General features: G+C 32.2%; 1 protein-coding gene across 1 annotated transcript; it reads right to left on the bottom strand.

Annotated features, from left to right (window-relative positions):
- Nucleotides 1–4,030: 4,030 nt before the first annotated feature.
- LOC100376973 (leucine-rich repeat-containing protein 58-like) lies at nucleotides 4,031–13,206 on the bottom strand. Its single transcript, XM_002735656.4, has 4 exons — nucleotides 13,175–13,206; nucleotides 12,585–13,049; nucleotides 6,803–7,209; nucleotides 4,031–6,250 (listed from the first exon to the last, which is right to left on the bottom strand). The coding sequence occupies exons 2-4, from the start codon at nucleotides 13,031–13,033 to the stop codon at nucleotides 6,057–6,059; spliced, it is 1,050 nt and encodes a 349-aa protein (XP_002735702.1). The 5' UTR covers nucleotides 13,034–13,049; nucleotides 13,175–13,206; the 3' UTR covers nucleotides 4,031–6,056.
- Nucleotides 13,207–13,450: the final 244 nt, after the last annotated feature.

The following is a 13,450-nucleotide window of genomic DNA, read 5'->3' as shown; positions in this document are numbered from 1 at the left end:
AGTAATTCAGATATTTTAGTATAAAAACAAATGTCTCATTGAAAAAAAAAAGTGCTGCATTTAGATGTGAATAGATTCATAAAACATGCAAGATAACAGAAAATTTTAGCTGGCTTTAGTCCAAGTATTTTGTACAGGTGTCTGTCAAAAATTAATGATTCACTGAGACAAATATGAACTGCCTCATTGTGTGACTACTGTATTATATGAAAAGTAAAAAAAAAACACCCTTTATGAACAGCTATCATGTTGCAAGCTCTGCTTTGTATGCAAATCAACTTAAATAGTTAGTTGGTGTCCAGTGGAGGGAGAAGTCAACAGTACTGTTGCCTCCTGAGAATCTACATCTTCAAACACTGCAATCTTTGAAGTGTGTTTTTTAAACTAGTATTATAAAAACTCTATCATTCTGTTCTAATAGCTGAAACATATTCCTGTGAGTTTTCATTTGTCGAATGAACTGTTTGTCAAATACAGAATACATATATTTTAGAATAATTTTCTAATTAAAATGTGGATGAAATGTTTTGCTTTTAATGTATTTTTTATGTATTGTTTTTGATTTGATTAACTTTGAACTAAACAGATTTTCTATTAGCTTCAGATCTTGATCAAAGTTTGGCACCCAGTTCATAGGAGTGCTTATATTGATTTTCTGACATCTTGTTTTCTGTAAAGATTTATTGGTAGGTTTGCAAATGTGTATCAGACTGTGCAATCTCTCCATGAGTTGGTTTTGAAACCCAGTATGGGATTCTGAGATACATTACCAAGGATATTATTACAAGATAAATCATTTGCTTCATTGAACACATACAACAATGCATATTTTCACTGAGATCAGTGACCTTTGATGTGTATCACCAGTGATCAGTCAAGTAGAAATAGTCAAAATATTTTATCAGATTTTCTTAATTTTTGCATGATATTTTCATACAGGACATCTGTTGTTCAAACTCAGGGAAGACTTTATACTGATGAATAAGGTGACCAAGTTTGATAAAGTTTGGAATAGAATTAGTAAAGTTATTATGCACACAATAACAATTATTAACGACGACAACAACAACAACAACGACGACGACAACGCCGGACAAAATTTTTCCCTTAATATACCTTTCCCTTCCATCTTTGATGGTACGGGCAAGGTAAAAATGCAACTAAGTCTGTATTCAGATAATTTTTTCCATGACTTTTGATCTCTTCATTGACACTAAAATCATTATTTGATTCATCTAATTTAGATTTCTTTTTCCTTTTATCTTGCATGTTTTTACGATTCTGTTCACGTCTTAACGCAGCACTTTTTTTTTTGAGACGAGGCATTTGTTTTTATACTAAACTAGTTTTTAAACTAAAATATCTGAATTACTCTGAATAATATTAATACAAAAGTACAATTGATGTTCAACTATTACTGATTTGATTTAACCTGAATAAATTTGTTCTGAACTGACTGGAGATTATAAGCAGTAAACAATCTTGAGAAACATAACCAACAAGGTTACAATACAGTAAAATTAATTGACTGAAAAAATGGATAATACTTGTATGTCATATATATCTCTGACTATGAGCTGACTGAAGGCTCAGACACTGTGAAGTAATAGTATTCTGAAAATACACAAAATATACACTGCAAAGATATAGATTCTCAGGAGGTAACAGTACTGTTGACTTCTCTCTTTGGACACCAACTAACTATTTTAGAAACATGGTACATACTTCAAGGCTGAAGTTGATTTGCATACAAAGCAGAGCTTGCAACATGATAGTTACCCTGAGAGGGCGCTTTTTACTTTTCAAATAATATTGTCAATGAATATAATGAGACAGTTCATATTTGTCTCAGTAAATCATTAGTTTTTAACAGAGATACCTGTACAAAATCCAACTAAGATTTTCTGTTATCTTGCATGTTGTACAATTCAATACATGTCTAAATGCAGCACTTTTTTTCTGAGTTGAGGCATTTGTTTTTATTCTAAAATATCTGAATTAATTATCTGAAATAATATTAATACAGAAATACAATTGATCTTTAATTATTACTGATTTGATGTATTGAGATGGAAATCACTACTATAAATACTTTTATTTTATTTTCTGTCTTTTGTATTCTAATTAAGTACAAAGTGGGGATATCCCTTAACATTTTATTTCTTTGAAGTGTGTTTTCAAATTAGTATTATACAAATGTAAAATTACATCCTAATAGCTGAGGCAAATTGCTGCGAATTTTGATTCTCAAAATTTATATACTTCAACAAAGAAACGTTTTGTTGTTTTTTTTCAAATGAACTGTATGTCAAATACAGAATACATATTTTTGAGTATAATTTTCCTCTCAAAATGTGGATGAGACTAAACAGACATAATTTTCTATCGGCTTCAGATCTTGACCAAAAGTTTGGCACCCACTTCATAGGAGTGCTTATATTGATTATCTGGCATCTTGTTTTCTGTTAAGATTTTATTGGTAGGTTTGCAAATCTGTATCAGACTGTGCAACAACTCTCTCCATGAGTTTGCATTGAAATCCAGTCTAGCATATATATACATTACATTGTACCAATGATATTATTACAAGATAAATGATTTGCTTCATTGAACACATACAGCAATGCACATTCACACTGGGGTCAGTGACCTTTGAATGTGTATCAGGAGTGATCAGTCAAGTAGAAAATATTTTATCAGATTTTCTCAATTTTTGCGTGATATTTTCATACAGGACATCTGTTCTTCATACCCAGGGAAGACTTTATACTCATGAATAAGGTGACCAAGTTTGATAAAGTTTGGAATAGAATTAGTAAAGTTATTGTGCACACAATAACATTATTAACGACGACAACAACAACAACAACGACGACAACGCCGGACAGAAATTTTTCCCTTAATATACCTTTCCCTTCCATCTTTGATGTTACGGGCAAGGTAAAAACTATAATTGTATAGCAAAAACGATTAATATGTAAAGTTCCGTGCTAAACGACGTGGATAAGTCATTTAAATGGAATTGAAAAAGCCCATCCATCATCTCCCACGAGCCGTTTTGGAGCATTGTTTTTAAATCTGAAAATGTTCCTATTTTCATTATAATTGCAGGCAGCTGAGCTATAAATAAATTATGTATAGCCTAAAAATACAACATTTTGCAGTGTGTATATTTATTTAGTTCAGTTTAAGTGCCATAGTTGTGTTACGTTTTAAACAAGTCACTTGCAAAATACGTTGTGTTGATACCAAATTTGAACACGATCTGAGCGACTACTGTACATGAATAAAAAACAATGGCAATAAATGCAGCTCCTCGTACGGCAATAGATTTTATCTGCAAATAACAGCCTAGATCTTGTTGATAGCAAAAGCCACATAACTTGTTCTTGGCCACAAAATAGCGTTCCATTTTCTACCATCCTTAGTTTTGTGGCCTTACGTAGCACACCGACTTAATTTTATGGATGACATCCGCGTACGCATTAAAAAAATCTCCGAAGACGAGTCTCCACAAATCAGTTTTCTGTCCGAAACTTGTCGACTCATATTGTCGCAAAGCACCAGCTTGTTGTGAAACTCGTTTTGGACTACCTCAAAACGTGCCAATTTTGTCGTAAATGATCTTCTGCACATGCATAGCCAGGAATTCCAACATGGCGACCACACCACCAAAACACGCGAGCATAAAAGTTCAGAGGAAAAATGGAGGGATTGTTGTAGCCTGGTATGCAATTGACGTCGGCCGGGAGAGATGACGTTTACACAGCTATACGTACTTCAACATATGCCTCCTCCTGCGGTTCAATTCGTAATACCAGCTGTGTAGTCCTGTGGTTTTAGCAGCATGATTTTTTTTTTCGCCCTCTCACATCAGTTTTGGGGTCTCCATCCATGAAAATAAATCAGTATGGCCTAACTATGATGGCAAAAGTAGCTCATTGTAAAAACCCTGTTTTATTTACACAATGATACTTTGGCTGCATAAATAGACCTTGGCTACAAAGAAAGCAGACATTACCGATACGTATTAACCATCGTTACAATATTGTAAAACTATTTATTTTTACAGGTTCTAGTATATAATTTCATTATTTTGAGCATACTCAACAAGAAAGGGAAACATCAATTCAATTAGTGGATTTTACTTATAAGCAAAAATAAAACCCAGTGAATACATTTCTATAAGGACATGTCAAATAAGCAACAAATAATGATTTGTTTTTAAAAACAAAACACAAAATATTACAATGACATAATTAAACAATATTTCTTTGAATGACAGACTGCTTGTAAGTTGAAGGCAATATACTGTCAAACATGTTTTAGTAGCTACATGCAATTTTAGCGAATTTTACTCCATGCATGAATTAACTAAATCTTAATTTAGCTAAAGTGTCGACAATTTCATTGTGAGAATATACTTTATTTTAAATTATAGTGACATCTTGAACTAGCGAAATTACAGATTAGCTAAAATAACATGCTAGCTAAAAGACATGTTTTACAGTATACTGAAAAACACTTTACACAAATAAAGTAATAAGCACACTGATATCAAATAAGTTTTGCTCAATTTGATTAGGTTTTTAATGAAATATAGACACATGTATAAGTAATTACAAATATAATAAAATTAACATAAAATCAGGACTATGATTTAATAGTTGTAAATTGCAAACTCCAGTGAAATATGCAAGTATTCTGGATTTCCAGTCAAAAGGTATTGACTTGACACTGATTAGTGACATTTACTCTAGTCAATTATTATCAGGAAATGACTATCACAAGATTTTATCGTCATAAATTCCCTTAAATCTTAAAGCACCAACATTTATAGCTGCATAATTTTAATAAATAACAGCATCAGTGTCCCTTTTCATTAAAAACACAATTATTATTATACTATTATTATATTACAATGTCATTATAGCCAATTATATTTGAACAAGTTAGTATCTAACTGACAACCAACCCTGACAGTGAGCAACTTAAATATCAGTTGGTTTTGATGACCAATCCAATTTGAGTTTGTTTACAATATGTTCAAGCTAATCAGAAAACACCTTCATCATGAATGGCTTAAAAGTAACCACAATACCCCTGAGGATTATAGGAAGTGGCAGTTATGAACACTGACATATTATGAACGTAATTCTCATAAAAATATGGCAGTATGCAAAATATATTGTGACTGAATGCATTATTAAAGGAATACTGATTGCAGTAAAGGTCACTCAAGTACTGGTATTATGTAGATTTTACACCATTTGCGTCATCTTTTGAGAAACTGCCCTCAATGTGAGAGTGGACAATTTGGCAATTGTCTTCATTTGTTTATATTTCACTATCATGAGAACCATAGGATAGGTATGAAAGGACTCATTTTTACACATAGCTAAAAAAAATGATAAAACTCTAAGTTGACTTCATGGGGGTCTTTTACCTTCTAAAAAATATTTGCAAATTGGACGCACATTCGTACTATGAATCTATTTCAGAATATACACCCAACATCAATTGTCCGATTAAAATACACCCATCCCAAAAATATTTATCACAATTTTTGCATGTCTCTCGAAACATATCCGACAGCTTTAGAAATGTTGGGTACTAGACATATTTACAATATACTATTATTTGTTTATATCATTTGAGAATATTTGTTAATCAGTTAATTAATTGGAGACGTAATTACAACCTACAAGTATGCTTAGCTTTCTTGGGCAAGATTTCTTATTTGTGAACAGTAAAAAGCAGTATAAACAAGACTGTATTTACAATGCAGTGTATCAAAACTGCTATAATATGCATGATTAAAACAGGAATAATGTCAGACTAGTGAATAGCAGCTGGTGGAGTTTTTTATTGTTAGTGAGTACCGCTGGTGTAAATGAACTATTAATAAATATTAATGTTGTGTGTGTGCACGAATGCAGCTCAGCTCGTCATACAGGATAGTTTGTAAGATGACGAAAACGAAAATATTTCGTGTGAAGTAGAAAGTAATATTTTTGACTAGATTCTGCATTCATTTCATTTGATTCCAGTAAATCTCAACCAAGTAAAACTTTCTTAATTTTTGAGGTCGGTACACCTGACTCGTCTTCTGATAATTCTGATTCACTACTACTGCATGATCCAGGAGTTGCACACTGTGGTGAACAAAGATACTGCAGCAATGGTAGACGATATTTACCGCAGAAATCAACAAACTTCACATGCTCAACTCTTGATTCAAAATAAACTCCTGTAAACAAACAAAAAATGTATTAGTGTTAATTATTCGCCATTCACACTATTGGTAATCTGAATGCAATCTCTAATGACAGAAATGTCTGTGTATAACTGCATGATTTTTTTGGGTGGTGTGTTGTACGTCGAAAAGCCCTCCTGGTTTGTTTTTTTTTCAGAGTTTTTGAAAGCAAAAACACATTGATTCAAGCTACGTTCAGTCCATAAGGAAGTAAGTAAGATTTGTTATAAATGGCTAGAAAAATGTTTTTAGTGTTTTGTATGGTTTGTTATCTAAGCTGGTACTCAAATAGAGCGTTATTATTTGACAGTATATATTTTATTTGATAAAACAACCAATCAGGTGCCTTGTTTCAAATGCATGTGCAGAATAATGTTTGTTTCAACAAGGTAATATCTGATTTTGTTGACAAATTTAGTTAGAGGAGAGAGCTCCAAGATCCCAATTTCCTTAGATACTGTTTCAGATTTAGCTAAGCAAATAGTAAGATCATCTGATTAGAATTATTAATGTGTATTACGCAATGCATTATGGGAGTAAACTCACCTTTACAATTGGGATTGACACATTTACAGGCAGAACCAAGGTAGTGAACAAGATCTCTGGGTAAATCAGCATTATTGTAAGGCACATTGTTAGACTTAATAGCTCGGCCAGAAAGTTCAAGTAGCGATGGTGGCTGGTACGTCAGATCACGACAGAACCGCATTACTAATGGGTTTCCACGAAGACTTAATTCAGCAAGGTTTTTCAACTTCACAATTTGCGTGGGTAAAGTTGTGAGTGAATTGTTATGCAGACTCAGTGATTCTAAGTTTGTTAATTTCACAAAATCCGATGGAAGCTGTTGAATTTTATTATCACATAACACAAGAGAAATCAGGCTGTTTAGACTTCCGATTTCAGCAGGAATTTCAGTTAGTTGGTTTCCTCCCAAATACAGTATTTCCAATCTGAAAACAAAAATATCAAACAACGTGTTATTCTAAATACTTGTGTAATCTTGGTGCAGTATGACCATTAAGAACACGTACTGTAAAATACTTTATTTCAGCTGGAATTAATTTTCACTGATTTTTAATGAGTTGAATAAAAAATATAGAAAAAAAGGTATTTTCACTGATTTATCCCTTCAACAAGAATAAATTCCCATTGAAACTAAAGTATTTTACAGTACTCTGAAGTCGGTCTCATATTATGGCAACTGTTCGTAGACAACACTGAACAGTTTACATAGGCAAGTTTTTTATGTTATCTCCCTGCATTGATGTTTTCAATTCAAGCATGAATTGTACATCTGTTTATGGCCTAAAACCTAGACTGAATACCAATTTGTTCTAAAGAGGATGTCACCGAGTTTAATAGTCTAGACAATCCACATAAAAACAGTGGTTTGTGATCTTTGGTTCTTTAGTAGTCATAAGTGCAAGGAATGTGTGAAGTGTCAATCAACACTTGTCCATTTCCGTTCAGGAATTAGCAGTTTTCAGCAGATATGCTTCAGTTTTGAACCGATTGGTGATTATATATTATAGGTATCCAGATTACTTTTGAAAATTTACATAATGTTAGTAAAATACTGAAAACTTGTTTTTCATACATACAATGAAATTGGACAAACTATAGCATATACGTTTGTAAGATATCTCTGGGGTAGAACAAGCACATGTATCTTGAGAAAACCAAGTCAAACTGTCTAACCAGTGTCTGGTTATAAAATCCACCTTCTTGTCGTTGGCGTGTACTTAGTAACATAGGAACCAGAAAACTTATAACTTGTCTATTCAGGATTATAATAGAATGTGGATATGGATGATTCAGTTTCTAAAGTGTGTACCGGTAATTTATGTTTTCTTTTTGTCTGACGTTTTTAAATATATCTGATCTGTAAGTGGCTAACTAATGTGGTGTTATTAAGTGAATACATAAAATAAATGTTAACATTATTCATACCCTCTTAAAATTAGTCAGTTTAATTAATAATCTCGGTATACAAAAACTATTTTCAACATTGTACACCAGGAGATCGATGAGAATAAATTAGCAGGACTTCTCAGTTTTTCACTGGTGGAGAGTATTACAATATACATGTTCAGGGCCCAATACAAAGCAAGGTCAGTTTACCTTTCAAAAGTAATTATTCAATGTCAGCCTAAACATGTTTGCAGACATCAACATCAATCAATCCACTCAATTTTGAATAGCAAAAATTACAGCTATGATCAGAAAGGAAGTAGGTACACACATCCAATGGGTTTCCAAAAAATGGGTAATAAAAAAGAAATTGAAGACAAGTTACTTTTCATGATATCATGCTCATTCAACAAAGATGTGTTCAGTTTTGAGAAACAACCAGACATTACCAATTGCACCAACATGCCAGAGGATAAAAAAATTCAAAAGTTATTCCAGTAGCCAAATTTATACAGAACAGATTTAGCGCCAGACACCAACCCACAGGGAAATATTTCCCTTCTAGTATTACTCTATGATTCTTTATTATCATTTTACTGTTTTATTTCATTTTACTTTGCAATTTAAGTAACTTTTTTTTCTTTTGAGATGTCACTGCTGTACTTTCACGAAGTCAGTGTTATGTAAATAATCATTATTATCAAAGACATTCATTTATACACAGTCCCTCTATCACTGTGGACTGTGATTAATACAACTAATAGCTTTTCATTTCTAATCAGTACATAACAGGCATTCACTGTCACAACTATTTACTGAATGAATAGTCTAATAAAAGTTTTCAATGGTGAAATAGGGTTATGCATCCAAGGCCAACAAACAGCTGACATACTGTAAAACCATAAAATTTTCACTTTTTTGATCATACTCATTGGGCTTTAAGTTCATGAATTTGGCAGGGAAATAATGAGTTATATTGTTATTTTACATATTCATGTGGCTTTAATTAAGGCTTATTTTTCGTCAGTGAAAGTTATTACATTTACATTTAATTGATTGACCTCACTGTACATCATGGTATTAAATATTAATAAGCTCATTTGCTATTGTGAGTGGTACGGGAACAGAACTTGAACTGCACATGATTTGTTTGGGCTATTAAAGATGATTCATATTGCAATAAATCAATATTCTACATTATTTTTTTTCAGAGATGGATTTATTTGATTCTGAATAGACAGAATGCAAATATGTGCTGAGTTCTTGTTGAAAGACAAGACTTATTTTCATCCACTGTTTCAAGTGTTTCTCTTGCTCTAAATAAGTTCTTGGCGGCCATTTTTGTCTGAGGTCTATTTTGTTTACATCCAACTTCTCTCACAATTGTATTAACATATATATAACCTTGTTGTTATGATCGCCATCATTTTTCCCACAACATTTGTATGTATTTTAATGTAATTATGTGATCTTGAATTTGAGATTTCAAGATGAAATAGAATATAAAGTTACATTTCAATTTAGAAAGGGAAAGAAAACAAACAAGCAGCCTGTCGGCTGAGATAGCTCAGCTGTTAGCAATGCACATGGCAATTAAAGAACTGAAGATATCATTAGAAAATGAACAAATCTGATAGAGGTCCACATGTAGTACCTATATGTATAATATATCAAAGCAATTGAACTTGTGGTTTTCAACAAGAAGTCGAAAATATCACATTTTACCAAAAATTACAAAAATATTCAACAAAATTAGAGAATTAAAGATATCATCATGAAATAAACAAATCTGAGAGAGGTCCACATGTAGTACCTATCTATGTAATATCAAAGCAATTGGACTTGCGGTTTTCAACAAGAAGTCGAAAATATCACTTTTTACCAAAAATTACAAAAATATTCACCAAAATTAGAGAATTAAAGATATCATTACAAAATAAACAAATCTGAGAGAGGTCCACATGTAGTACCTATATATGTAATATCAAAGCAATTGGACTTGCGGTTTTCAACAAGAAGTTGAAAATATCACTTTTTACTAAAAATGACAAAAATATTCACCAAAATTAGAGAATTAAAGATATCACTACAAAATGAACAAATCTGAGAGAGGTCCACATGTAGTACCGGAGACGGAGACGGACAATCACTCATATGATAAGCTCCGCTCGACAAAGTCGACAAGCGGAGCTAAAAACAATTGTAATATTGGATTCTAGAAGTAAATGGTGTACGTGTTTAAATGCATGCACAATGCAATCTAATGGTATACATTATTTATATGACAAAACAATCCAGCAGATATAGTACAACAGTAAGGGACGATGTCAAAAGATCAATGTCAGATAAAAAACTCGATCTTTTGACGTTGTCCCTAAGGTCTCAAAATGTCATCAAAACCATTCTGTATACACTAGTGCAAATCAAGGTCAAATACAAAGTACAGTGATATACCTGCACTTTCCGAAATGTTGTGTCTATGAATAAATAAAAAAAATATACAGTTCACAAATGTTATCATTATTCAATATATTCACAGGTCAAGGAAAAAAAAACAGTGCTATTAAGTTGACCTCAAATTGTCCTCAACATAAACATTATTTCTGGTTTTTTTTATATTTTGGTACAGCATTTTGCAAATATTTTTTTATAATTTAAATGTGATTTGAAGATTTGCTGCAGACCATTGGAAGGGGAAATTGGGGGAATTTGTCGTTACAAATTCTTTTGCAGAGATACAGGTGATAGATTATAATAATTATGTTTATTAATATTTTCTGGTATTTGCATTTCATGTTTTTAAAAGTAACAGCTGTGAGCCAGTGATTACCCGATACTTATTTCAAACTAAAAATTCTAACAGCCATTATATTTTATAATAAGATCAAGTTATGAACACAAACCTGACAATAGAACACAAATTATTGCTTCAACAAACAATTGACCAATGATAACATTTTTTAAGTCTTGCAGTACAATCATTTGTCATCTACTAATACTGTGGAATAATAAAGTATTCTACAGTATATATTTACTGTGCAACAACTGAAAGAAATGTTCTTTTTCTAAAGATAAAATATTACTATAATTACTAGGAATACATTATCGTATGTATCGATAATAGATGATTTTGAAATACCGGTAAATAGGGTAAAACCCAATCTGATTAAAATTAGATGTAATTTTTTTTTATTGTTATTTTAAGAATATATTTTGGCTTTACTTGTTGTTATCAAGGTTTTTTCATATATTGTTAAGCTGACTGTGAAATTGTGGAATCTTTGGGAAATTCTGGATTTTGGAAAATTCTCAAAAACTAAGTTTTTAGTAAATTTCAGTTTCTGATTGCACTCAAGTTATTAAACCATATAGTGTCAATACGATAATATATAGAAACAAATTTTTAAAATGAAAATGTTTCATAAAAAAAAAATATTACTGGTAATAAAATAGATGGTCAATACCTTATTTTGTTTAATTTATTGTGAAGGTACCTGGGTACCGTGGTATTTACAATTACATCAGTGTACACTGTCTGTATATTGCATCATCTGTACTGTACTATGGTGTATATTGCCATATGGTGCATGAACACATTTTATAACAACACAAAATGTAGATGCTCAACTAATTCAAGATTGGTACTAGCTCTTTTTGGCATGTGTAAAATTGGTGTGGTGAAGAACATCCTACACTGGCGGTATAATTCCCTGTGACTAACATAAACTGAACAAAACTGCTGTAATCCCTCTGCAAACACAACGGATTAAGAATTTCAGAGATCCCATAACATCATAGACCTTAGAAAACATTGTTTTCTAAGGTCTGTGATAACATGAAGATGTGTTTGATGTCCTGACAAGTAATCCCCATATCAAATATTTGTGTATTCCACAAAAATATCAAGCACACATTCTAAAGCGTGATCTTCACTGGTCTCAATTTTCAGCTACTACTTTTCATGCTTATCTTAGTGGTCAGTTTCGTGGTTGTCATGCCGATACAGTTGGACATATGATAAGGAGGTGATTTAGGGGTAATGCTATAGACGCTATGGTAATACTGTAAATACTTTATTTTAGCTGGAATTAATTTTTGCTGAAACGACTTTTTGGGTCTTTTGTGTGGAATATATTTTCACTGATTTTTGACGAGTTGAATGTAAAATATAGGAAAAAAAGTATATTCGCTGGATTGTATTTTCACTGAAGCATTCCTTCAGCGAAAATTAATTTCAAGCAAAAAAAAAGTATTTTACAGTATAGCTTTTTCAACATTCAGGGACTGCATGACTATTTACAAATAATGAAAATCTACAGCAACTAGTATGTATGACAATGGGATGCGTAATTACGAGAGATATTCATTAAAAAACAATGAATGAATGAATGAATGAATGAATGAACAGTCATACCTTTGTAACTTGTGTAACTCGGGAGGCAACGTCCTTATTCTATTTCCGCCGAGGTACACGCATTTCAAGGTCTGTAATTCAGTCAGTTCTACTGGAAAATCAACCAACAAATTCCCACTAAAATTGACAACTTCTAACTGCGGGCACATGCCAATGTTTTTCGGTAGTGACTCAAGGTCAAGTAAATTGTTTTTTGCCACAAGAACCTTCAATTTCGGAAGCCGTACAATCTCGTCTGAGATATATTTTAAACGATTAGAGCTCATGTCCAGTTCGATCAGACTTTCAAAGCTTCCTATGACTCTCGGGAGGACTGTTATTCGATTATGTGAAAGTACCATACTGCGTACGTTAGACGACCGCTTCTCTGAGAGATGATCGGGAAACTCCTCTAACTGCAACCTCGAGAAATCAACATAACACTCGGTTTCGTCATTTTCCGCCTCCATTCTCCCAAATCGCCTTCTGTACATGACAATAATAACAACAGAATGTTAGCTTTGCAATTAATGTAGCATATACGACGATCGTCGCCTAAAAATGACAAATATATAATGATAAGTTCATAAACAAAGCGATATTAAACTCACCGTGAGTCGACAGATCTGTTATCGTCGTTAGGTCAAAGGTATCGCTGATTTAAATATTTGCATATGACCGGCCCGAAACATGAATATTCCTATCATTTGAACAAACACATTTAAATCTAAATTCACGTAAAGTAATTTGTTTCAATCGTTTCCCACGAAAAAATAAATAAATTAATTAAATAACATACTAATCTTGAATAATGACCATGATAACCACATTAATTAATCTCACAAATAAATTCGAGCAGTTCGTTCTATTAATGTCTGTATCACGTG

The sequence above is a fragment of the Saccoglossus kowalevskii genome, chromosome 5 (assembly GCF_978046115.1).
Source record: "Saccoglossus kowalevskii chromosome 5, keSacKowa6.1, whole genome shotgun sequence".
Taxonomy (NCBI): domain Eukaryota; kingdom Metazoa; phylum Hemichordata; class Enteropneusta; family Harrimaniidae; genus Saccoglossus; species Saccoglossus kowalevskii.
Note: the sequence above shows the minus strand (reverse complement) of the source record. Positions and strands in the feature narration are given on the sequence as shown.

Bases quoted from the DNA above. Each gene is read 5' to 3' on its own strand.
- LOC100376973 (XM_002735656.4), bottom strand. From the start codon at position 13,033: ATGGAGGCGGAAAATGACGAAACCGAGTGTTATGTTGATTTCTCGAGG. The intron at 7,210-12,584 runs GTATGACTGTTC...TTTTGTTTTCAG, and splicing joins GAGTTACACAAGTTACAAAG to ATTGGAAATACTGTATTTGG. The intron at 6,251-6,802 runs GTGAGTTTACTC...GTTTGTTTACAG, and splicing joins TGTCAATCCCAATTGTAAAG to GAGTTTATTTTGAATCAAGA.